Raw genomic sequence first — 26617 nt, forward strand, 5'->3', positions numbered from 1 at the left:
GCCAGTCTCCCACCCAGTATAATGCTAACAGTTACTTTCTCCTTCTTCCCAGATAATGCAGCCCCTCACATACTTTATCTCTATTTATCCCACTGCCAATTATTATTGTCTTATGTTTTAATTCTGTCTTTTAAACCTAATAAAACATTATTACTGTTGTGTAATATAGTTTACATTCATTTGATTTACCCACATATTTTCTACTATTTTTGCCCTTTATTTCTTCTTGAATCTCCAAGCTTCCATATGGTATTTTCCTTCTGCTTGAATAATATTTTTTAAAATTTCACTTAGGGGGCACCTGGGTAGCTCAGTCGGTTAAGCCTTTGGCTCAGGTCATGATCCCAGGGTCCTGGGATCGAGCCCCACATCAGGCTCCCTGCTTGGTGGGGAGCCTGCTTCTCCCTCTCCCTCTGCCTGCTGCTCCCTCTACTTGTGTGCTCTGTCAAATAAAGAAATAAAACCTTTTAAAAAATAAAATAAAATTTCACTCAGTGTGGGTCTCTTGGTAATTCTCTAAGTAAATTTTTTAAGGGAGGAGTATCTGAAAAATGCTTATTTTTCTCTTCATTATTGAAAGGTATTCCTGCTAGGTATAGAACTCTAGGTTACTAATTATTATCTTTCAGTGCTTTGAATATGTTATTCCTTTTTTCTTGTTTCTACTGTCTTAACTGGTCTCTTTTGAAAATAATCTCTTTTTTTCTGGTTGTTTTAAGATCTTTCTTTTTGTCATCTGAAACACTTTTACTATGATGTACTGAGGTGTTATTTTCTTTGTATTCATTCTGCGTTGGTTTACAGCGCTTCTTCAATTTGTGGCTTAATACTTGTCAATTTTAGAAAATTTTTATCCATTATCTCCTCAAATAATGATTCTATCCCATTCTACCTCTTCTCTGGGACTCCACACACAGATGATAAGCCTACTCACTGTATCCTCTGTCTCTTAGACTTTTTTTGGTATTTCATTTTTCTTTTCATGATCCATTCTAGATTGCTTTTTCCCGACCTATTGTTAGTTCATTTATTCTTTGTTTAGCTTGACTGAATCTGTTAATTCATCTTTCACAATTTAAAAATTTTTTACTTTTCATTCCTAGCATTTTCTTTTGATGCTTTATCAACTCTGCTTTTATGATTCACAATTTTCTGCCAAAACTTTCAATGCAGTTTTTTATGTTCTCAAACACAGTAAGCATTGTTTTGTTTTGGTATGGTTTTTACTATAGCTATTTTAAAGTTCAGTCTGATAAAGCCAATGTCTGGAGAACCTGGCATCTATTTTTATTTTTTGCTGTTTCTCCTGGTTCTCATTCACATTGTTATATCTCCCCATATGCCTAGTTATTTTTGGTTGTGAGTCACATATTATATTTCAAAGACCATCTGTAATAATTTAAAGTCTTACATGATGTTATCTTAAGAGATAACATATATATAGAGTTATAGAGAGGTTTGCTTTTGCCAGGTGCCTAGGGCTACTTTATTTAAATTTCATGGATTGAAATTATATGAAGGTAGGCTATAGTGCCTTTCGGGGCTGTTCTATTTCCAGTTTACCCTTACTCTTACATAGATGCATCTTCTGGGGTCCCCAACCAATGAGCAGAAACTTACCAGCCCTCACGTCATCCCTGGCAAGCCATGAGCCCTAACTTTTTTTTTAAGTAGGCTCCATGTCCCAGCATGGAGCCCAATACATGGCTTGAACTCACAACCCTGAGATCAAGACCTGAGCTGAGATCAAGAGTTGGATGCCCAACCAACTGAGCCACCCAGGCGTCCCAAGCCCTAACTTTATAGTTTCTACCAAGAGGGCTGCTCAACCTCTTAGTCCCTTCTTTTGAAATTCATGAATATCTCCAGGAGAGAAACAGTCCCAAATTTTGGTTTTATCTCTCTGGATTTATGCCTTTTTTCCAGATCTCAACTTGGTAATTATTTTACTTTGTTAGCTTTCTGAATGCCTGTAAAGCAAATTTTAGAATATTGTGTCTAGCTTTTACAGTTATTTTAAGTCAGGGTTGATTTAAGCTATCTAGTGTGGCATTACTAAAGTGGAAATGTTTAGTTTATATCACTTAAATAAAACCAAAATTGTATTGTGGTTTTAGTGTAGTTTCAGAAAGGAACGGAATTAGAAGCACGTTCAATTCACCATCATAGCCTATAAAAGGTTATTCTTCATTTCCTTTAAGGAAAAAAAATTAAAAAGCATGTATCAGCTTATATCTACACACCCTGTAAAAAATGGAAATGAGAGGATTCTATTCATTTACTTTTGCACTTAACAGAATATCTAGTACATTTTCCATGTTAGCACTGATAGCTCTACTCCATTCTTTTTTTAATAGTTGCACTTAGTATCACTCAATCTAACTCAACAAATATTTACTTATCATTCTCACTGTACTATTCTAGGCTTTAGGCTATTTTGGTGAGCAAAAACCAACTGCGTCCTAGCACTTGGGAGTTTACAGTTGAGTGGGAGTAAAATATATTACTCTTATAATAATATAAATAAATGCAAAATTACAATTCTATCAAATGCTAAGGAGAGGTACATGGTGATATGCGACAGCATGACAAGGGTACTGGATCTAGTCAGGGAGGTCAGAAATGTCTTCCATGAGGATGTTACAATAAGCTGAACAAGAGCTAACTGGAAGAGAAGGGGGAAAAGGAGGTTTGCACAGGGAAAATAATATTCTATGCAGAGAATCTATCATATGGAGATATGTCATAATTGATTTACCCACCTCTCCACTGAGGGACATTTAGATTTTTTTTTCTTTTTTTTTTTTTTAAAGATTTTATTTACTTATTCGACAGAGATAGAGACAGCCAGCGAGAGAGGGAACACAAGCAGGGGGCGTGGGAGAGGAAGAAGCAGGCTCATAGCGGAGGAGCCTGATATGGGGCTCGATCCCATAACGCCGGGATCACGCCCTGAGCCGAAGGCAGACGCTTAACCGCTGTGCCACCCAGGCGCCCCTAGATTATTTTGAATCTGTTGCTATTATGACAATACTTTAATATATATTCCCATATATAACTTTTGGCATAATTTTATAAGCATATCTTTATGGTAATTAAGAATCCTTTCTTAGTACATACAATAGAGTTCACAATAATTTCCATATCCACCTAGATTTGAATATAAATTCTACTAGATCTATTTCTTTTATCTTTCATCTTCCCCTAACTTAAAAATTCTTTATTTCGTTTGAATTTTCTCTTGTTTGCATTATTTCCTTGAGAAGAACTGGTTCCTTATAGCGATCTCCTATCTCATACATAAAGATACTCACAAGCTATGCTCCATCTGCTCTTCACCTTCAATGTGCAATTTAAAACATAACTATGTTTAGGACTCCCCTCTATCTGCCCAAAGTAAGCTAGGCTTTTTCCACTATGTGGATGGTTTATCCTAACAGTTGAATGAATCACTTCAGCACAGAGCTTTGAAAACGAGACAGCCAGAGGTCTGAACTCTGGTGCCACCATCTTTCCAGAATCTTCTGCATTCTCAGGTAAGTTAGGACCTATCTTTAAAATAAAATGGCCCACAACACACAGGAAAAAAAATACATGGCTACATATATAACAAAATGTTACTATTAAAGATCCCTTATAGGCCAATAAGAAGAAAAGAAAAAACAAACAAACATGCACGATAATAACCCAGTAGGAAAATGGGCAAAAGGTATGAACTGACAATTCACAAAAGAAAAATGCATGTGGTCAATAAAAAAAAAGTTCATTAGTCGTTATAAAAATACAAATTAAAATTAAAAAAAAACACCAGACTATAGAAATGATAGTAAACAGTATTGGAGAGTGCACTGTGAACTATGCATCATACACAAAAAATGTAATCTGGTACAGCCTTTCTAGAGGTTGCCTGTTTCTGATTTAAAATTGTAAGTACTAAGTGACAGATATTCAATTTCTAGAAATTAATCCCATGAGAATAATCAAGAAAATGTTATTCTCAATTTCCTAATATTGCTTCCCTTTCTTTCATACCATATATCAACATCTGACTTGCACTTATTTATTGCTTGTCTTCCCTCCACTAGAATATAAGCTTATTGCATGCAAGGACCTAAGCAGTACTTGCCATATATTAGGCATGTAATAAATACTGGTTGTTGACAGAATGTGTAAAGATTTATCTATAAGAATGTTTAAAACTGTAGGATTTTAAAACAAAAAAGTTTGGAAAAAGTCCAATATTCAACAGCAGAGGATTGATTAAAACAAAAATCATCAAAAAAGACAACTAGATAACTGTTAAAAATTAGTCTATAAAGAACTATAAATGTTTATGATACTAATGACCTAATTTTTGTTAAAAAGGAAAAAGAGGGGAAAATATATGCAAAGATATAAGACAGGTAACACAATATTATATCAAGGTGTGAACAGCTGATATCTATGAGATGGTAGGATTACAGGTAACTTTTTTGTTCTTATTTATAGTTTCCTGTATTTTTCAAATTTTATTTTTCTGTAATGAACACAATTCTTTTTTAGTAAGACAAAGAAAATTATTCAAAACACACTAAAACAAAAACCAAAACTTTTGTTTCTAGTTCAAATGAGAAAAAGGCAAGTTTACCTTCAATTTCATCATCGGAAATCAATTCATCATCAGAGCATATGTTGAGAATGTTAACCAGCATCTCTGTGACTATATGAGAAGACAAAATGACCCAAAATGTATACAAGGTATACAAAATGTATTAAGGTACTCTCTCTAAAATGATGTGGATGTCTAAGTAAACACACATGTAAAATAAACAGACAAAAACAATTTATCATTATGCTATTAAGAGTAATTATAAAGAGGATTTCCTCCCACTTTACAAAGAAGCCAAGCCACCAGGTCTTTGCCCAACAGATTTATTTTACATTTGCATGGCTTATTTGTACAGGTGCACAAATAAAATTCTACAGGACACCATTTCCTATTTAAATCTCTTTAACACTGAAGAAATCACTGAAGGAATGGTATAGTGACTTATGTTATTTTAACATCCTGATCATAGTAGGATAGCTACCTTAAATTGAAATTTACAAGAAAAGCACAACTGACTAGAACTATAATTTAAAAAGCAATTTTAAAACTTTAAAAAAAATAAAAAATAAAATAAAAACCAATTGAGTGCCATTCAAAAATCTTTGTAGAGAACAAAGAAAATTAGAAAATACTTCTAATAACTTTATTATTTATTTATTTATTTTACTTCTTTCAGTTTAAGAAAAACATTTCTGAACCATCAGGGGACTCATGCAAATGTAAGTGTGCTCCATCACTAATTAAGACAAATGATCGTCCAGTTCTCTTACCTTTTTCCCCAACAAATGGCAAAGACCATGTGAAAACGTCCATAAAGTTTGGAAGCCAGTAGGGGTGTGGAGAACAGTTAAACTGCCTGATATTCATGACATTGTTTTCGTATTTTAGCACAGCAGCTAAAAAGGAAAAAGTAGGAAAATCTGGCACAGAGGAACATGACATGGCAAATGGTATGCTTTGTACAGCAGTGTACCAACTAAACAGAATTCATGAACTTACTTTCCATTTGTAAGTGCCGGACTCGGTATTTAAGAGCAGATGGAAAATCGTGAAGCATTTTATACAGCTCATTCTTTTAAGAATTATCCCAAAGAACAAAGTTACCTGAAGATCTCATATAATAAAGTACAAAAGAAACTGAGCTCTGAAACTTCAAAGGGTCACTGCACAGTAACCATCTAAAGAAATCTCAGGTTCCACATAGAAAAATTTTGTCATAATTTCCCTTTATAGGCCAAATGGTTACAATTACAGGTCTCTTTTGAAGGCAAACATTTTTCATTAAGTGAACACAGCCTGTTTTGCTAGTCATTATCCAAAGCCAATGATTTTATAAACTCTCTGGGAGTTTATAACATAGCAATTATCAATTCATAGTGGGGGATACAGCTGGTAAACTTGGAGCAATTCACATGGCTCAAAAGTAGATTAAATCATCTCTGCATATTATATAGAGGATTAAAAAATATCCATCTCTCCTATACAGAGTCAGTATATTGTTAGCACCGTATGAATGTTTAACTTAACCAGTTCATGTATTTGTACACATGCTTTGGTACCAAACTAATTTTCTTCATACTTTAAAAGTTTTAAAATTCAATTTCTTAGACTTCACCGTGAGCACGAGCACTGCAATGTTGTCTGCATTATTCTCTTTAGTCTCACTGTGATCATAAATAGAATCGGGTATGAAGTACTTCAGAAATGACAGATATAGGTCATTTCCTGGTTCCTTTTCCTTTGCTTATTGAAGGATAGCCTCATGGACTCAAAATTTAAGTTACTGAGTGTCTAAAATGTATACCATGGATTATAAAGAAAATACATTAAAGTAGGATCTCTGGCTCTTAAAAACCTAACACTGGATATAATATACATGTCCCACTATTTTCATGTATATATATTTTATTTAGGTTAGATGAACATAATTATTCAACAATTCCCTCAATTTACACAGGAAAAAGAAGTGAGAGGTGGGTCTTTACAGTGGATGATTAGAAATGAGAGCATAAAAAATTGCTTTTGGGTATGTTCCCAGTGGACACAAGAAAAAGGAATAGAAATCTTTAAAAATCATGACTAAGGATCTTTCCATAATCATTGGAACTAAGAAATACTTCCTGGTACCAATATGTAAGAAAGAAAAGCAACGGAAGAAGAAAGAGAAAAAGGAGGAGAGGGTTGTCATTTTCAAGAAAGAGGTACTTGGATGGGGAGTATCTGAGTACCAGCAGATACTGTTTCATATACCACTCTGTCTTTTTCCTACAAAAAAAAAAAGTTTGAGAAACAACCAAGGAAAGTAAGAATGTTTCAAGATAAAGTTATCAATTATGTCAAAGCCAATAGAAAACTCTGGTAGACTGGACTGTGACTTAAAAGTTCACTAAAGGAATAATCAAGATCAAAACCAGGTTAGAGCCGGCCAGAAAACGAGTGGGCATTTAGTGAGCGAGTGGAGTGACTGCTGTGTTGGGTGGCAGGTTTCAGCTGAGCGCACTGATAATCCACTGTGCAGTCAACAGACACTTCCTAGTGAGCCTCACAAGGGAGAAGGGAATGTCTCCATCACAAATATGAACACTAGGGCCACGAAGTGTCCTTGAAGAAGCTGCCAACACAAGCAGCACATACCACTCATAACGGAAGAAATAAGAAGAAAGCTAAGTCTCTAACGTATTGGGAATATTAGGAAGAAGGAAGTAAGAAAGAATGGAGTTAGGGAGAAGCAGAGTGTTGTGGGATAGCTAAGACTCAGAAAAGAATGACGAGATGTAAAAAACTAGACGGCTGGGAGAGAACTGAGGTCGAAGAAGTGTTTTTTAAAATGGACATAAGCTACTGAGATGACTGATTCAAATCAGGCTGAAGTGAGATGTGCCATTCCTTAGTTTCCCTTTAAACAGGCTACATAGTAAGTATACTGTGGACCTCTTTTAAACTTGACTCCCCAGCCGCATATACAAGGTATGACTATAAAGTAATGAGACTTAAAAACCACCAACTACAAACACACCAGACCTTATATATGAGATGAGTGTGGTCCTCTGATATAATCACACTAGGCACAATAACAGTAAAATGTTATAGTATCATAGCAATTTAGTTTGACGGATGCTTTTAATGTTTATTTTTAGTATTCCAACTTATCTTCAACAACCCCATATGACCGGTATTTTAATGATACACCAAGGCTCAGAGAAGTTAAGTGTCTTGTTAAATGTGAAATTAAGTGTCATGTTAGCTGTGAATTTAAAAGTGAAGCAGGACTAGACTAGAACTTCTGACTCCTAGCTTAGTGCTCTTTTCAATACACCTTGCTGCCTTACCGTATATATAATCCAAAGATGCTGCCATTACTCAAAACATTTTTGGAACTCCTCTTTTGGAATCACCTCCAGACCCATTTTATAAGCAACACAAGAAAAACCAGTCTCATTACCCTATAATCATACCTTGTTTCTGACCCCAAATGGTACCATCTAGCTTGATCACTCACCTTATTCACCAGTCTTGACTCCAAATGACTTTTGGCTGTTCCAAAAATCAAATCCACCCTCAAAGGACGAAGATTTCCCATCACTGAGGATAATCAAAAGAATGTGTCGCAGACTCTGAAGGCAATGCCAAAAGAGGGGTTCCAAACACGCTTTGAACAATGGCAGCATTGTTGGAGTAAGCAAATAGCTTCCCAAGGTAACTACTGTGAAGGGACAATACTCACTTGGGTATATACGTTCTGGCATGTTTGTATACAAGTTCTATTATTTTATAGTCATACTTCATAAACAACAAAATAGTTAGAGGCATGTTACAGAGAAGTTTGCCCTGATACAAAACTTATAAACTATGAAACATAAAAAATTAAAAGAAAAAAAAAAGATTTGGGGGTACCTGGCCGGCTTAGTCAGTAGAGTATGCAACTCCTGATCTCAAGGTCATAAGTTCAAGCCCCACATTGGGCAAATGTAAAAATAAAAATTTCCATAGGATAAAGTCTTAGAATGAGAATTGCTGGATTGAAGGAATATTTATATTTAATCCTCTCGTTTATATGGGAAATTGAGGTTTAGAAAAACAATGTGACTTGCCTAAAATCACACTATTAGTTTCTGGCAGGGCTTGGACTAAAATGATTTTCCTGACTTTTTGTACAGTATTCATCTCCCTGTACCATTCCTCAAGAAAAGCAAAAACAGCTTAATATTTACAAACATTTAAACTCCAAATAGTGACATTTTATTGAGGTACTGTTACAAATAAATTACCAGAAATAATAATTTATGATAACTATTCTAACTTGAACCTGAAATAATTTCTTCTTCATACGTATTTTTTAAAAGATTTATTTATTTATTTATTTATTTTAGAGAGAGAGGGAAAGAGAAGGAGTTGGGGGGAGGGGCAGAGGGAGAGAATCTTTTTTTTTTTTTTAATAAAGATTTTATTTATTTATTTGACGGGGATAGAGACAGCCAGCGAGAGAGAGAACACAAGCAGGGGGAGTGGGAGAGGAAGAAGCAGGCTCCCAGCGGAGGAGCCTGATGTGGGGCTCGATCCCAGAACACCGGGATCATGCCCTGAGCCAAGAGCAGACGCTTAACCGCTGTGCCACCCAGGCGCCCCAGAGGGAGAGAATCTTCAAACAGTCCCACTGAGTGCAGAGCCTGACTCAGGGCTCAATCCCACGACCCATGAGGTCATGACCTGAGCCGAAATCAAGAGCCAGATGCTCAACTGACTGAGCCACCCTGGTGCCCTTATTCTTATACCTTGATTCAGGAGTATACATCAGACCTATTATGATCATTATTTATATTTACAAAGAGCCCAATAATCCTTAGCAAATGAAAACCAAGCAGGAGCCCAAATTCTAAGTTTCTTGGCCTTTGTTTCAATCAAGACCTCCTTTCTTATATATAAAATACACACATATACATATAATTAAATTAGAGCTCACATTTACTCACAAATTCAAACTCAAATATCACTGGATTCCTTTACCTTTATTATTATAGACATCTAGGTAATTGGGGGCAGAGAAAATTGTAATGAGTGATGGAAAGCCTGTTGTTTGGCTCTTCCTGTACATTCGATACCTGGAAGAGAGATAACAGTCTGTCTTGATATAAAAGGCAAAAACTCTGCAGTGATAACTTGTACAGTTTTAATATAACTTACCCAGCATCCTGGGCTTCATGAGCTCTGATTATTGATAACAAATTATTGTTCTGCAAAAATTCACAGACTGCAGGGTAACTGAAAAAGAAAGTTAGAAAACATAAACCCAGAACTAAAACAATTGGTGTTTTAATAGGAGGAAGGGGAAAAGTCAAGATGCTATTATAATGTTGAATTTGTTTCAAAATTATAGGTTTGACATACCATCGAACTTTTATTAATGGCTTAGCAATCATCACTGCTTTTCCACTTCACTAATATACCTCATTCCAGATCAAATATGCAGATAACACACAACCTTAGGACAGGAAAAGAGCTCCCCTACCTTTTAATTTTTGTCTTAACCCTTAACATAACACCAAAACTTTTCTTGTCCTATTATTTAAAAAAGTACCAAGGTAGTGTGTGTGTGTGTGTGTGTGTGTGTGTGTGTTTGTGTGTGAAAAAGAGAGAGAGAGAGAGAGAGAGAGAGATTAGGTGCTAAAAACTGAACACAAAATTTTAAAATTATCAAATTGTTAGAAAAGTTAAAGAACCTACTCACAGCTTCACGGGTAATACCAACGCCAAGGTGACATTATGCAGGGATAGTTCAGGAATAGATGCAAATATTACACCCAACTGTATTCTAATGAAAGGTCTGATATTTGCATCTACTCCTAACATTTTCTCTTGGTATTATTATCTTTCTACATTTAGAAAATTCTGATAGGTTCTGGCGCCTGGGTGGCTCAGTCAGTTAAGCGTCCGACTCTATTTTTTTTTTTAAGATTTATTTATTTTGAGAGAGAGAGAGAGAGAGCGTGCACGAGCGGGAGGGGCAGAGAGTGAGAGAGAGAATCTCAAGCAGATTCTGCACTGAGCATGGAGTCCAGCGGGGCTGGATCCCATGACCCTGAAATCAAGACCTGAGCTAAAACCAAGAGTCAGTGCCCAAGCACCTCAGGCGCACTCTTAATTTCCACTCAGGTTTCTTAAGATTCTCTCTCACCCTCTGCCCCTCCCCCAACCTCTCTCCTGGGGAGGGGGGGCGAGGAAGAGAAGAAAAAAAAAATAATTACCTGATAGAAGAAACTGGAGAATGGAGAATATCATATTATCCTAGAATTATCCAAGTGTTAATTACTTATGTTTATTTATTTATTTATTTTTTTAAAGATTCTATTTATTTATTTGACAGAGACAGAGACAGCCAGCGAGAGAGGGAACACAAGCAGGGGGAGTGGGAGAGGAAGAACCAGGCCCACAGCGGAAGAGCCTGACGTGGGGCTCGATCCCTAACGCCGGGATCACGCCCCGAGCCGAAGGCAGACGCCCAACCGCTGTGCCACCCAGGCGCCCCAATTACTTATGTTTAAATCTTTATTTCTTATTATGCTTACTAGAAAAATTAACTTTTAAAATAGATTGTACATTCACATGGTATAAAATTGAAAGATACAAATGGTTATACAGTGAAATGCCTCTCTTCTTTCTTTCTTTTAAAGTTCATTATTTTTTTAAAATAATCTCTATACCCAATGTGGGGCTCAAACTCATGACCCCAAGATCAAGAGTCAGTTGCATGCTCTTCTGATTGAGCCAGCCAGACACCCCTAAATGCCTCCCTTCTTCCTAGATCTATCTTCCAGCTACCTTAGGAGCAACCAATGTTCCTGGTTTCTTTTGAGTATCCTTTAAAAGATATTCTACAGGCATACCTTGGAGATGCTGTGGGTTGTTTTTTTTAAAAGATCTTATTTATTTATATGACAGAGAGAGAGGCAGCGAGAGAGGGAACACAAGCAGGGGGAGTGCGAGAGGGAGAACCAGGCTTCCCGCTGAGCAGGTAGCCTGATGTGGGGCTCGATTCCAGAACGCTGGAATCATGACCTGAGCCAAAAGCAGACTGAGCCACCCAGGAGCCCCTGATGTGCGTTCTGTTCCAGACCACCACAACAAAGCAAATATTGAAATAAAGCATGTCAAATTAATTTTTCTGTTTCCCAGTACATATAAAAGTTATACTTACGCTATATTGTAGTCTATTAAGTGTGCAACAGCATTATGTCTAAAAAAATAATGTACATGCCTTAACTTAAAAATAATACCTTATTGCTGAAAATGCTAACCATCATCTGAGCTTTCAATGGTTGTAATCACAGATCACAAATCACCATAATAAATATAATGAAAAATTTTGAAATATTGGGAGAATTACCAAAATGTGACACAGAGACATGAAGTGAGCAAATACTGTTGGAAAAATAATACCCAAGAGACTTCCTCAACACAGGATTTGCCGCAAACCTTCAATCTGTAAAAAACTCAGTATCTATGAAGTGCAACACAGTGAAGTGCAATAAAATAAGGTATGCCTGTATTCTATATCCATATATAAAGGGTTTGTTTCTTTTTTTTTTATTAAAAAAATAGCTTCATTGCATAGTGTGGCACATTCCATTGACTGAATATACCACAAGGTATTTAACTAACTAGTCTTCTATTGAACATTTAGGTTGTTTTAAATCTTTTATCATAGGGGCACCAGGGTGGTTCAGTTGGTTAAGTATCTCACTCTAAATCTCAGAGTCTCAGGGTTGTGAGTTCAAGCCCCATGTTGGGCTCCTTGCTGGGTGTGGAGCTTACTTAAAAAAAATAAAATTTTGGGGCGCCTGGGTGGCACAGCAGTTAAGCATCTGCCTTCAGCTCAGGGCGTGATCCCGGCGTTACGGGATCGAGTCCCACATCAGGCTCCTCCGCTATGAGCCTGCTTCTTCCTCTCCCACTCCCCCTGCTTGTGTTCCCTCTCTCGCTGACCGTCTCTATCTCTGTCGAATAAATAAATAAAATCTTAAAAAAAAATAAAATAAAATAAAATTTTTATCATAAGTAATACAGTGGTGATTAACCTCGTACCGTTGACCCTTGAACAATGTGGGGACTGCTGACTCCCCACGCAGTCAAAAATCTGTGTATAACTTTTTTCTTGTATGTAACTTTTTTAAGTAGTCTCCATGCCCAACATGGGGCCTGAACTCACAACCCTGAGATCAAGAGTCACATGCTCTACCAACTGAGCCAGCCAGGCACCCCTCATGTATGTAACTTCTGACTCCCCCAAAAGCTGGCCTGTTGACTAGAAGACTTACCCATTACAGTCAACTGACACATACTTTATATGTTCTATGTATAATATGCTGTATTGTTACACTAAAGTAAGCTAGAGAAAAGAAAATGTTAAACAAGAAAAAATAAGCAAGAAAAAACACATTTATAGTACTATATTATTTATATTAAAAAATCCGTGTTTAAGTAGACCTGTGCAGTTCAAATATGTGTTGTTCAAGGGTCAACTGTATATACATTTTACACATTTGCACATCTACATAGTTGATTCTTGCTATTTGCAGTAGCTGTGTTCTATAAAGTTAACTTGTAAATACTACATTAGTCAAAACTGAACCACTGCTCCTAGAGAAAATACACAGTTAGGGTCCTGTGAGCCTCTGGTCATATTTTAATTAACCAATCAATATATAACCTTGTTTTATGTGTGCTTCTGTGTAAGAACATCTTATTTAACATACACTGTTGATTGATTAACATGGAACTCATGCACAATAATGCCATAAGTCATTCCCAAATAAAGCTTATATAACATATCTGTATTTTCTCTGTAAGACACATCACAACCATTTTTTTTTTTTAAAGACTTTATTTATTTTTATGTGACAGAGAGACAGCCAGCGAGAGAAGGAACACAGCAGGGGGAGTGGGAGAGGAAGAAGCAGGCTTCAGCGGAGGAGCCCGATGCAGGACTCGATCCCGAAACGCCGGGATCATGCCCTGAGCCGAAGGCAGATGCTTAACGACTGTGCTACATGTAGAAATAGTAGCACTTAAGCACTATGTTGGGGGCCATTTTACACAGCAAAATCACCAATACAAAATGTGAAAAATATTGCACTAAATGGACCACAAAAAGAATGGTATAATAATAATCTTATAGCATGAAAGCTGAAACAAGACGGCAAAACAGCTCCTTATTAGACTCAGTCAGAAGCTCACATGGGGTGACAAATTTTTCATCATTCTGCATGTGTGCGTGCCTGAATGACCGTGACAGTGCTGTGAGTGGTGACTTTGCAGTTACAAGTAATTCTTAGCAGGCAGGCGAATTTGAAGATCAGAATTCATAAATAACGAGGACCAATTGTATAGCCACAGGATTACACTTTAGAGAACTTCTGGATCAGGGGCGCCTGGGTGGCACAGCGGTTAAGCGTCTGCCTTCACGCTCAGGGCGTGATCCCAGCGTTCTGGGATTGAGCCCCACATCAGGCTCCTCTGCTGTAAGCCTGCTTCTTCCTCTCCCACTCCCCCTGCTTGTGTTCCCTCTCTCGCTGGCTGTCTCTATCTCTATCGAATAAATAAATAAAATCTTTAAAAAAAAAAAAGAAGAAGAAGAACTTCTGGATCAAAGGCCCGGGGCATTTACAACAGATGTTGTCAAGCTCATCTCCAAAGAAATCATACCAATTTATGCTGTACAAACAATAAGAGGGTATTACGTGCTCTTTATTTTAAGCAATGTAAAGAGAAGTAAAATTTAGGGGCTCAGTCAGTTAAGCATCTGACTGTTGGTTTTGGCTAGGTCATGATCTCAGTGTCATGGGATCCAGCCCTGTGTTGAGCTCCATGCTCAGTGTGGAGTCTGCTTGAGATTCTCCCTATGCCCATCCCCCTGCTCAGCAAGTGCATGTACTCTCCCTGCCTCTCAAATTAAATAAGTAAAATCTTTCAAAAAATTTTTTTAAAAAAGAGAAGTAAAATTTAAATGACTCAGAAAGGATTAAAACGAGGTTGTTTAGAAGAAGGTTAAAACTATGGCAATATTAAGGCTTTTTCCTTATTAGATGTGGGTTTCATTTAATAAATGCATTATCTAGGCAATTAACAGAGATTTGAACTAAATATACGCATTACTTGTCACAGTAAAATACTGGGATTAAAAAAATTTAGACTTCAAACCTCTATTTCCCTATTTTGGAATGGCAGAACACAATAAAAGCTCACATACGAGATTTAAGACAACAGCCAACTTCCAGGAAATGTCCTGGGCTTAGTTCACAATGTCCTGTTCTTTTTATATCTTTGCCTATAGCAGTGGTTCCAAATGCTAGAAAGCTTTTTAAAAAAATAACAGGATCTTCCTGTCTCAGACCCACTGAATCAGAATCTCTGGCAGAACAGCCAACAAATCTTTATTTTTAAAAAAGCTCAAAGGTGTTTGGGAACAAATAATCGAGATCGTTTAGAGTCAGAAAATAACATTTAAGCACTGCAGATGTTCTGTTCTGTTCAATCATGTTCAGTATATTACACTTAGGTATTAATGAAGGTACTCATATATATTATGAGGGTACATAATACCTATTAAAATATTAAAAAAGTAAACAAATTCTGCCTTCTATTAAGCAAAAAATTAAGTCTTTATACTACACAAAGTAGAGATATAAAGTACTTATAAATAATATGATGACTCATATTATAATTGCCTTTCCTAATCTTATAACTTTGAGGACTAGCTTACCTGTAAAAATAAGAGCACCCTCGGACAGTGTTGTGGGTATAGTGCTCCAAGGTCTTTTCATTGCCATAATCCTCTGAAGGATCAGACCAAAGCAGGTCACACACTGGCCCAAAGGCTGGAGGTTCTTTAAACCGATCTAACTAGAAAACACACAAAAGCCAAAAGAAGAAAAATCATGAAGGCGAAAGAGCTTTTGAAAACTGGTATGGGTCAAAACCAAAACAAAACAAAACCCTCCCATCCACAAGAATGTATTAGGAGAAAAAGCAGCAAGCCCCATAAAGAATTTTTCCTTCAGGAAGAAAATGAGCACTTAACAAATTTGGATACACAGTTTTTATTATTTTTTTTGAAATAAATTTTTATAAATATCCCTGTTATCTAACCATACTGTAGAAAAGGACTCCTTTACATCCTAGTCTTTTTTTTTTTAATGATTTTATTTATTTATTTGACAGAAACAAACAGCAAGAGAGGGAACACAAGCAAGGGGAGTGGGAGAGGGAGAAGCAGGCTTCCCGCCAAGCAGGGAACCTGAAGGAGGGCTCGATCTCACAACCCTGGGATCATGGGTAAGGCAGATGCTTAATGGCTGAGCCACCCAGGCGCCCCCTTTATGTCCTAGTCTTAAAAGCAGTACTCATTTAATTCATATGTGAAATCAACCACTATGGAGATATACTATTACTGAGAAAGGCTATGTAAAGTTCAACTGCCTAGGTGAGCTAACATTACCATCAGAGCAGGAAAGGTTTTGCAATGGTTCTGTTCGTTGTACCTCATTCCAAGGGAGATTTCTAATTTTATTTTGTATAGGACTTTCATCCTTTCCATTCTATGCAGTGCAGGCATTTCAATGTAAGTTATTAATTTAAGCCTTTCGTCACTGCTGCTCTGGTTAGTAGCATAAAAACCAAGACAAAACCAGTAACTAAAATCGCTGAGGACTTCTACTAAGTGAAAGGGGAGGTTTTTAATACAGCTGATTCAGAATTGCAAAATTCAAGACTTAAAATATAAAAGAGAAATTCTGGTTATTTTAAAGACCATAAGGCAGCAGAAATATAGGCATATCCTCTTACCTTGAGAAGAGTAACTTTAATTCAGAGAAAAGTTTTATAAACAGAAAAACCTTTAATTTCAGTACCTACATGAGACAGGTAGAAGAATACAAAGGTAGAGAAAAGATGATAATGTAGAACAACAGAAGTGAAAAAAAGACTGATTATAGAAAATTCTGAAAATAACAATCACCAACTCACACAATGTATAGCAATTAAACTCTATCATCTAAAACGTCAAAGTCAGTGAATTTCAGAGGTGGAAGTACTCAGACCATCCATTGTACTCATTTCTCTGAGAAGAAAATGTGACTAAGAGTTAAGTGGTTTGGGGGCGCCTGGGTGGCACAGCGGTTGAGCGTCTGCCTTCAGCTCAGGGCATGATCCCAGCGTTATGGGATCGAGCCCCACATCAGGCTCCTCCGCTATGAGCCTGCTTCTTCCTCTCCCACTCCCCCTGCTTGTTCCCTCTCTCATTGGCTGTCTCTATCTCTGTCGAATAAATAAATAAAATCTTTAAAAAAAAAAAAAAAAGAGTTAAGTGGTTTGGTCAAGATTACACAATTAATTAATTAATTACAGGACAGGGATTAGAACCCTGATTCCTTCCTTTCGTATTGCTACATAATATAAAGCTTCAGGGCTATACTCAAAACAGGTTATGTTTCCAGTAGGTGAAAGTACAGATTTTATTAAAATTTACAGACATTTTCTGGAAGATATTTAGCCAAATGTTAACAGTGGTTGTCTCCCAATAATGAGATCACAGGTGATTTCCACTTTCTTACTTTTGATTATCTGTACATAAAAATTTTCAGCAATAGAGGCATATTAGTTGACTATATTAAAAACTAAAACTAAAAATATATATACTCCATGAGACTAATGAAAGATTACTTACTTTCTTAATGTCATCTAAACTAGTAATTTCAGGTGACATCCCTCCATGTACACACAGAAACTGCTGGTTTAAGAGGGCAGCAAGAGGAAGACAGTCAAATGTCTCCATACACGCATCATACACCTGTTCAGAATATTTGATTCGACCTATCAAAAAAGAAAAACAGTCAAAGGAAGAAAAGCTAAAATTTATCATATATGAAAATGGATATTGGACAGAAAATTATGAAGCTACTTCAAAGCCATTTATTTCATGCAAATTTGAAAACAATCATCTTTATAAAAATATTCTTGAAAAGTTGTGGATAAAAGGTAAACAAAATCTCCTCTAAAGACAAGTGTGACCTTGGATTAACTTTCTAGCCCTGTTGCCTTGGAAACCTGATAAGGTAAATATCAGCTGTGTTATCAGAAAACATTGCTTATGGGGGCGCCTGGGTGGCACAGCGGTTAAGCGTCTGCCTTCGGCTCAGGGCGTGATCCCGGTGTTGTGGGATCGAGCCCCACATCAGGCTCCTCCGCTATGAGCCTGCTTCTTCCTCTCCCACTCCCCCTGCTTGTGTTCCCTCTCTCGCTGGCTGTCTCTATCTCTGTCAAATAAATAAATAAAATCTTTAAAAAAAAAAAAAAAAGAAAACATTGCTTATGGTAAAAATTACTCAATTACCTGGTAGGTAGCTATAGCTTTGGACTTCTGAGTGCGATGACTCAAGGTAGGTCCCTGTGGGACCCTGGAATCTATACCAATAAAGCTCTTAGGGGCGATACGGGCAACTGTGCTACATGAGGCTTCTAAGCCACAGTGCCTCCCTGATCTGCCCAATATGGATACTGTTTCCCTGCACCTGAACTGTGACTTGGAGGGGGAGGTGAAAGGCACTGCTATACCCACTCCTATGAGGACTACTCCATTGAAAAGGGATGCCTGGTGCTGCCCCTGTTCCTGGACTGTATCCTTCTAAGTAGATAAATGCCAATATGGCCCATGGTAGTCTTGCAAGCCTGAATATTTTGATGGGTCTAAAAAGACTCCCTGGGGGTAGTGAAGATACATAAATGGAAACTGAAGTTTTAAGAGTAATCGATAAAATGTCAATAATCTTTTGCTATGATTTTTAAGATCTTTAAGCAAATTTTGTCCCTATTCTATTTTATATAAAAACGTTCATCTTTATGAATTGTATTTTGGGGTTAAAGAACAAGGAAACATTCCAGTGGACAGAGCAGGTGGGGTGTCCACAATTACCCAGAAAGAATCTCTCATGAAGTAAGAGATGGAAAGCTGAAAGATGGCTTTAGTTTAAAGAGAAAGGGAGTATTTTCTTCTTCCTTGGCCTTGGATTTCATAAAGTCAAGTTTTGTTGTCTGTTGCAGAGAAGGCCAGGGGTCATACAGGCAGGCAGGCCCCCAAACTGTGAGCTCCTTCTCTTCCAAAATTCTGTGAAGATGAGACAAGCCTACAGGACCTAGAGAACAAAGCTACAGCAAGTGAGTCAGACTATCTAGTTGATAATTATTTCTGTGTTCACTTCCTTGTAATTTTCAAGCTTTTAGAAAAGATGTGTTTAAGTATCAGAGCCTGGTCTTGGCAAGACTTTGGAGAATAAAGTGAAGGGTAATGGTCCAGATTTGGGCCAGAGTACAGAACATGGATGGCAGAAATGTCTGGAAAGACGCTCCTAAAGGGTAGGTATAAATAAAGGGACCATATTTGAGGTTATAAGACTTTCCACTCCTGAATGTGAGGATCTTCTCTTTATTGCCAACGTTTGAGGGCATTAAGGGAGTTTGCAGTTTCCTTTAAAAACTTCAGAGCATTTTGTATTACCATGACCACAGTTAAGATCATCTATTTCACAACATATGCTAACTCTACTAGGACAACCAAGTTAATAAGAGCCACACCTTATGCATCTTTGCATCTCCTTACAACTACATCCTTATATTCTGCTTTTTATTTCAACACTATAAATTTTGGCTGTTGCAAAAGCAGATCCATATTGGCCATAAAGTCTATATGAGGAGAAAAGTAAAAACAAACAAAAAACCAAAAACCAAAAAACCCAACTCCTTTTGTTTGTGGCCAGTGATTAACTTTTTCTCTGAAAATTCTTGGAGCCAGAGTTCCCTCTGTTGCCAATGTTAATAAAAAAGTCCTCTGTAAGAGTCTTAAACTTCAGTATAGGCAGAAGTTTTTTTTTTTTTTAATTCAAGTATAACTGACATGCAATGTCACATTAGTTTCAGCACAATATGGTGATTCAACAATTCTATACATTATGTAATGTTCACCATAAGTGGCGATATAGGATATATCCTTATCATATAGTTATTACAATATTATTGATTATATACCCTATGTTATACTTTCCATCCTTGTGACTTATATTTATTTTCTAACTGGAAGTTTGTGCCTCTTAATCACCTTAACCCATTTAGTCCATTCTCCCACCTGTTTCCCCTCTGGCAACCATATTTGCTCTACGTATTTATGAGTCTGTTTCTGTTTTGATTTTCAGATTCCACATATAAGTGAAATCGTATGGTATCTGTCTTACTCTGACTTACCTCACTTAATATAATACCCTCTGGGTCTATCCATGTTATCACAAACAGGAAGAGCTTTCATTCATTTTATGGCTGAGTAACAACTGCTGTGTATGGGGGCACCTAGGTGGCTCAGTCGGTTAAGTGGCCAACTCTTGATTTCGGCTCAGGTCATGATCCCAGACCGGCCATCAAGCTCCCTGCTCGGCAGGGGGTCTGCTTCTCCCTCTGCTCCTGCTTTCTATCATTCTCTCTCTCTCAAATAAATAAAATCTTAAAAAAAAAAAGAAAAAATATTGCTGCGTGTGTGTGTGTGTGTGTGTGTGTGTACATACCACATCTTTATTCACCTATCAGAGGATACAAGGTTGCTTCCATATCTTGGCTACTGTAAATAATGTTACAATAAACATAAGGGTGCATATATCTTTCAAATTACTGTTTTCATTTTCTTTGCGTGAATAGCTGAGTGATAGAATTATTGGATCATATGATACTTCTATTTTTATTTTTTTTCTATTTTTAATTTTTTAAGGAAACTCCATACTGTTTTCCATAATGGCTTCAGGAACTTACATTCCCAACAATAAGCAAGGGTTCCCTTTTCTCCCTATCTTTGGCAACTTGTTATTTCTTGTCTTTTTGATACTAGCCACTCTTGACTAGTATGAGGTGATAGCTCACTGTGGTTTTGATTTGCATTTCCCTGATGATGAGTGGTGTTGAGCATTTTCATGCGTTGTTGGTCATCTGGATGTCTTCTTTGGAGAAATGTCTATGAATGGCTCAAAAGAATTCCTTAGCCTACTTCCAAAAGGATACCAAGCCTGCAGAAAGATGGCAAGCAATACAGTGTCTTAACCCCATTTTGTACATTAAAACAGGAGGTTACACAGAAAATAAGTGTTAGCAAGGATGTGCAGAAAAAGGAATCCTTCTGCACTGCTAGTGAGAATGCAAACTGGTGCAGCCACTGTGGGAAACAGTATGCAGGTTCCTCAACAAATTAAAAATAGAACTACCCTAGTCAGGTAATCACACTACTGATTATTTATTTACCCAAAGAATACAAAAACACTAATTTGAAGGGATATCTGCACCCCTATGTTTATTGCAGCATTATTTACAATAGCCAAACTATGGAAGCAGCCCAAATGTCCACTGATACATGAATAAAGAAAATGTTACATGTATATGTACAATGGAATATTATTTAACCACAAAAATAATGAAATCTTGTCGTTTGCAATGACATGGATGGAGCTAGAATATAATGCTAAACAAAGTAAGTCAGCTAAAGAGAGAGAAATACCATATGATTTCATTCATGTGGAATTTAAGAAACAAAACAAAGAAAAAAAAGAGAGGGGAGCCTGGGTGGCTCAGTTGGTAAGCTTCAGCTCAGGTCATGATCCCAAGGTTCTGGAATTGAGCCCTATGTCGGGCTCCCTGTTCAGTGGGGTGCCTGGTTTTCCCTCTCCCTGGGCCCCTCTCCCCCGCTTGTGCTCACTCTCTCTTTCTCTCAAACTGAAAAAAATAAAATCTTTTTAAAGCATTTAAAAAAAAGAGAGAAACCAAGAAACAGACTCTTAACTATAGAGAACAAACTGATGGTTACCAGAGGAGAGGTGAGTGGGGGATGGGTGAGATAGGTGAAGGGGATTAAGAGCACACTTATCACGATGAGCACTGAGTAACGTACAGAACTGCTGAATCACTATACTGTACATCTGAAACTAATATAACACTACATGTTTACTGGAATTAAAATTTAAAAATTCATAAGATATTTTTAAGAACCAGGAGGTTATGAATCAAATTAAGCAAAAAGAAGTTAATGTTATATTAACACATGACCAAAATAGTTTACAAAATGTTATATTCTTAAAGTATATGAATAGGTATAAAAATACCAACATATTTATTATCTGAGGGGTTAGACTGAAGATATCTATATTCTTCTTAGTTTACCTGTGTTTTCTCTGATGAATTATATAACTTTGTATAGTAATATTTATTCTTATATTACCTTTATTATTGAAATTTGTTGAAGGCTCACAATGTATCTGTGCCATCAGTGAGTTAAGTGTTCCCCACAGCATGGTGGTCAAGAGAGTGGAGTCCGGAACCTGACTGCCTGGATCTGAAGCTTGGCTTACTAGCTGTGATACTCAGCACAAATTACTTAGCTCCCTGTTCTTTGATTTCGTCGTCTATAAAATGGGCATAATAACAATACATACCTGTATTACAAGGTTGCTGTGAAGATCAAATGAATTCATATATGTAAAATGCTTTGAATAATGCACACGGCAGGGACTATGTAAGTGTTAACTAATGAAATCACCTTATTTTATCTTCACAGAAACCCTATGAAACAAGTACCATTACTATCTTCATTAAAAAGCTGAAGAAATTGGGCCTACTTGCCCAAAGTCACAAGTTAGTAAGTGGTGGGACTGGAAATGGAACCTGTTTATGCTCTTAATACCATGCAATTCTCTTCGCAATCAGTATTTCAAATTAAATGTTTAATAGGAGAATCTAAATAGCCAAATATACAAATTACCAAAGGTTAAATTAGCTGACTCAGCTAATTTTTTATTTTCATGACAAATCTTAAGTTTCATCCCATAAAACAATCATTTCCATAACAAAGGAGAATGAACCTCAATCACAGGATCACACTGATGATATAAGTCCTAACCAGTATCAATAATGCAACATTAACAAAACAAAATTTCAACGATATTCTTTAAAGGTAACTTTGAGAGTCAGCACTATTTGCAAGAAATCATGACCTGATCTAGCCACTGATTATATACTTATCTTCATTTACATTTGCTTTCATTATTTAAAAAAAAGTTACATTAACATGGTTCAAAACAAAAGCTATAAAAGGTTATACAGGTCTACAAGCCCGTACTCCTCCCACCCACCCACCCCCCCAGGCAACCAGTATTACTAGTTTTCTGGGGGTCTTCCCAAAGATGCATACACATGCAGATATGTACATTTATTCTCTTTTCAAAACATCCTTTTGTTTTTTACATAAATGGTAGCATATATGTACTGTTTTACAACACTTGCCTTTTGTACTTAACATATTTTGGAGATCAGGCCACATCTTTGTATGAAGAGCTTTGTAATTAATTTTTTATGTCTACACAGTAGTTTACTTTATGGATATACCACAATCTAACCACACAAATCTCTTAGTACTACAAACAATACTGTAAGCATTGATACAACAAGCAATATTTATTTTTTAAAAATAAACCTGTCATAACAATATTGTTTTCATTAGCAAAATTACAGGAGTTTCCAGAACCTGTCAGGAAGCTATTTAATTAAACATCAAAAAATGGCTCATGGAAACAACAATTAATTTACTTTTGAAATTTGGACCCAGAGCTATGGAATGGAATCATGAAAGCACTAGGTTTACTTTCCAAGTATCCGACAATAAAGCAATGTTTTTGCAAAGATAAATGATATATCAAAAGTTAACATTCTATTTTTCTTTGCCTTTCAAATTATCTCTGGGTTTGAAAGGAATATTAAAAAAAACTGTAATGTAAAGCAATTTAAGAATTTATGTAAAAAAAGAACAACCTCCACCTGCCACCCTCAGAAATAGTCACAAGACTGCAGCTGCACAATCTGGAACTAAGCATCACTTAGCATAATTTTAAGGTGCTGATTCTAAAAGCCACGGTGGCCCTTTAAGAGAGATCAGCTTATCAGTGAAAACATCCATGCAAAGGAGCACACATACTCTTTGCTCGTAAGAATAAAATGTGAAATTGTATTTTGTGCTTGTTCCAAGATTTATTCATATTTCAGATGCAGCATTAGAATGAAACAGGAGTATCTCTGAAAATAAAAGAAAAAGAAAGAAACTTGGTTTGACTAATTAAAGCATGTGAAAAGCAAATAAAAACCTAAGGTAAGAAATTCTGTGCAAAATGAAACACTTAAAATGTTTCCCTGAACCTACTGTTCCATCTTCTAAAAACAGTCTGAACCAATTTATACTAGTCAAAAAAGGAACTCTGAGGGGCGCCTGGGTGGCACAAAGGTTAAGTGTCTGCCTTCGGCTCAGGGCGTGATCCCGGCATTATGGGATCGAGCCCCACATCAGGCTCCTCCGCTAGGAGCCTGCTTCTTCCTCTCCCACTCCCCCTGCTTGTGTTCCTCTCTCGCTGGCTGTCTCTCTCTCTCTCAAATAAATAAATAAAAATCTTTAAAAAAAAAAAAAAAGATAACTCCAACAGTACCACAAGAAGATATAAAATTAAAAGCACAAGTCCAGGGGCGCCTGGGTGGCACAGTGGTTAAGCGTCTGCCTCTGGCTCAGGGTGCGATCCCGGCGTTATGGGATCAAGCCCCACATCAGGCTCCTCCACTAGGAGCCTGCTTCTTCCTCTCCCACTCCCCCTGCTTGTGTTCCCTCTTTCACTGGCTGTCTCTATCTCTGTCAAATAGATAAATAAAATCTTAAAAAAAAAAAAAAAAGCACAAGTCCTGCTGACCCAACTCCCCACAGGTAATTACTGTTTTCAATTTTCTGCACACTATATATTTTTAATTTACAAAGGAGATAACATTATACATGTTCTGCAAATGGCTTCTTTCACCTAACAAAGTATTTGAACATCTCTCCATATCAGTACATCAAGGCCCACCTTGATCTTTCAACAGCTGCCTAGTATTCCATTTTTGAAAATGTATTAATACATTTTTAAAATGTATTATTTAAATTATTTTTGATATTTTTTGATACTTAAATTATCTTTTTTCTTTGTTTTCTTTTTCTGCTATTACAATTAACACCATAATTGTTATCATACATCCTTATACATCCATATTCTATTGTCTTTTTGCAAGTATACAGTATGGTAAGCAGAATTCTAAAGTGATCAGCAATGACCTACAGCATTGTATAATCTACGCCCTCTTTCAGTGGGTGGAATTTGTGAATATGTTGAGACTGCCATGATTACATATCGTTAGGGCAAAAGGGAGATTCTTCTGGGTGGGCCCAACCTAATCAGGTGAGCCTTTGAAAAGCAACGGATATTCCCCAGCTGGCTGATCACAGAAGAGGAAGGCAGAGAGGTACATGTGACCTGCCTGGAAGAAAGCAAACATCGAAATACTGTGAACTGCCTACGGGGCCACGCCACGTGGCAAGGAACTGCAAGCAATCTATGGAAGCTGAGGGTAGTCCCTACCCAACAGGTAGCAGGACAACAATGAACATTATTAACCCTACGGTCACAAGGGCTGGCAATAACTGGTAGGCTTAGAAAAGACCCCAAGCTCCAGATGAGAACTGCAGCCTTGGTGACACCTGGATTTCAGCTCAGGGACAACCTGAGCAGAGAATTTAGCCACACTCTGCCTGGACTTCAGACCTATAATAACTGTGAGATAATAAATGTATTGTTTCAAACAGCTAAATTTGTGGTGATCTGTTATATGGCATTAAAAAATGTAAATAATCTGCATGAAAACTCCTAAAAGCCAAAATGCTGGGTCAAAAATTTTACAGACATTCCAAAATTGCTCTTCAGATATCTTATACCAGTTTAAACACTCCCCAACAGATCTGATTTTTTTTTAATTTCCTGGGTGTTACCTACTTAGAATAAACAGTTTATTCTAAGACCCAAGGGCTGCAATGATCTGTATCTTGCCCACTTGTAGCTGACTGTTCTGTTAGAAGAATTTTTTTTTTTAAGGATTTTATTTATTTATTTGACAGAAATAGAGACAGCCAGCAAGAGAGGGAACACAAGCAGCGGGAGTGGGAGAGGAAGAAGCAGGCTCATAGCGGAGGAGCCTGATGTGGGGCTCGATCGCACAAGGCCGGGATCATGCCCCGAGCCGAAGGCAGACACTCAACCGCTGTGCCACCCAGGTGCACCAGAAGAATTTTTTTAAGTGGTCATACTCTAAAATTTTTTGTAATGAGAACCACCTTTCCTTTCAGGATCTACTAAGAGAAAGACTGTTATTACAAATGCCAACTCCAGTGTAGGAAGCTACAATAACAAGAGTTACTATGAGCATATGGAACACTATCAAGTTGTAATCTGCCTATAAGTAAAGGGATTGTGGGGAGAAGGACTGATAAACTCTTGAGCCTCGGAAAACAAATTTAAAAATTGTTTTTTTCAACTTTGAATATTCTTTTGGGAATAAAACTTTAAATATTTTATGATATATTCTTCCAAGATAATAAGCTGAAGAGAAATCTGAATAGGACACAAAGGAAAATCCATCATCAAACCATCAATTACACACCATTAAAGCATTTATATATATTCAGTATTATTTGGGGAAAGAGGTAGATTTTAGAGCCAGACAATACCCAAGAACTTATTTACTTACTTATTTTTTTAAGATTTTATTTATTTATTTGATAGACAGCAGGACAGAGAATGAGAGAAGGCACAAGTATAGGGAGCAGCAGAGGGAGAAGGAGAAGCAGGCTCCCCACTGAGCAGAAGAGCCTGAGGCAGACCCCGGGATCATGACCTGAGCCAAAAGCAGATGCTTAACCGACTGAGCCACCCAGGTGCCCCACCAATACCCTAGAATTTAGTTCAACTTCCTTATTTTATAAAGAATATGCAAGCATTTTAGAAATCAAAAATGTTAAAATTTTGTGGGTTTTATTTCACTATTTTCCTTTCACTTTATTTAAAAATACAAAAATTCCTTAAAGTATGAATTGATACATAATCTTTTTAGAGG

General features: G+C 36.9%; 1 protein-coding gene across 1 annotated transcript in view; it reads right to left on the minus strand.

The window, feature by feature from the left end:
• PPP3CC (protein phosphatase 3 catalytic subunit gamma) overlaps positions 1-26617 on the minus strand; it is a 104021-nt gene that overhangs the window by 19697 nt on the left and 57707 nt on the right. Inside the window, exons 5-10 of the mRNA XM_034661279.1 lie at positions 17307-17452; positions 15345-15484; positions 9770-9847; positions 9593-9687; positions 5359-5484; positions 4628-4699 (exon numbers count right to left, since the gene is read on the minus strand). Of these exons, the coding sequence (XP_034517170.1) occupies positions 4628-4699; positions 5359-5484; positions 9593-9687; positions 9770-9847; positions 15345-15484; positions 17307-17452 (657 nt within the window). The remainder of the gene's footprint in view (positions 1-4627; positions 4700-5358; positions 5485-9592; positions 9688-9769; positions 9848-15344; positions 15485-17306; positions 17453-26617) is intronic.

Source organism: Ailuropoda melanoleuca, chromosome 5, assembly GCF_002007445.2.
Source record: "Ailuropoda melanoleuca isolate Jingjing chromosome 5, ASM200744v2, whole genome shotgun sequence".
In the NCBI taxonomy this organism is placed as follows: domain Eukaryota; kingdom Metazoa; phylum Chordata; class Mammalia; order Carnivora; family Ursidae; genus Ailuropoda; species Ailuropoda melanoleuca.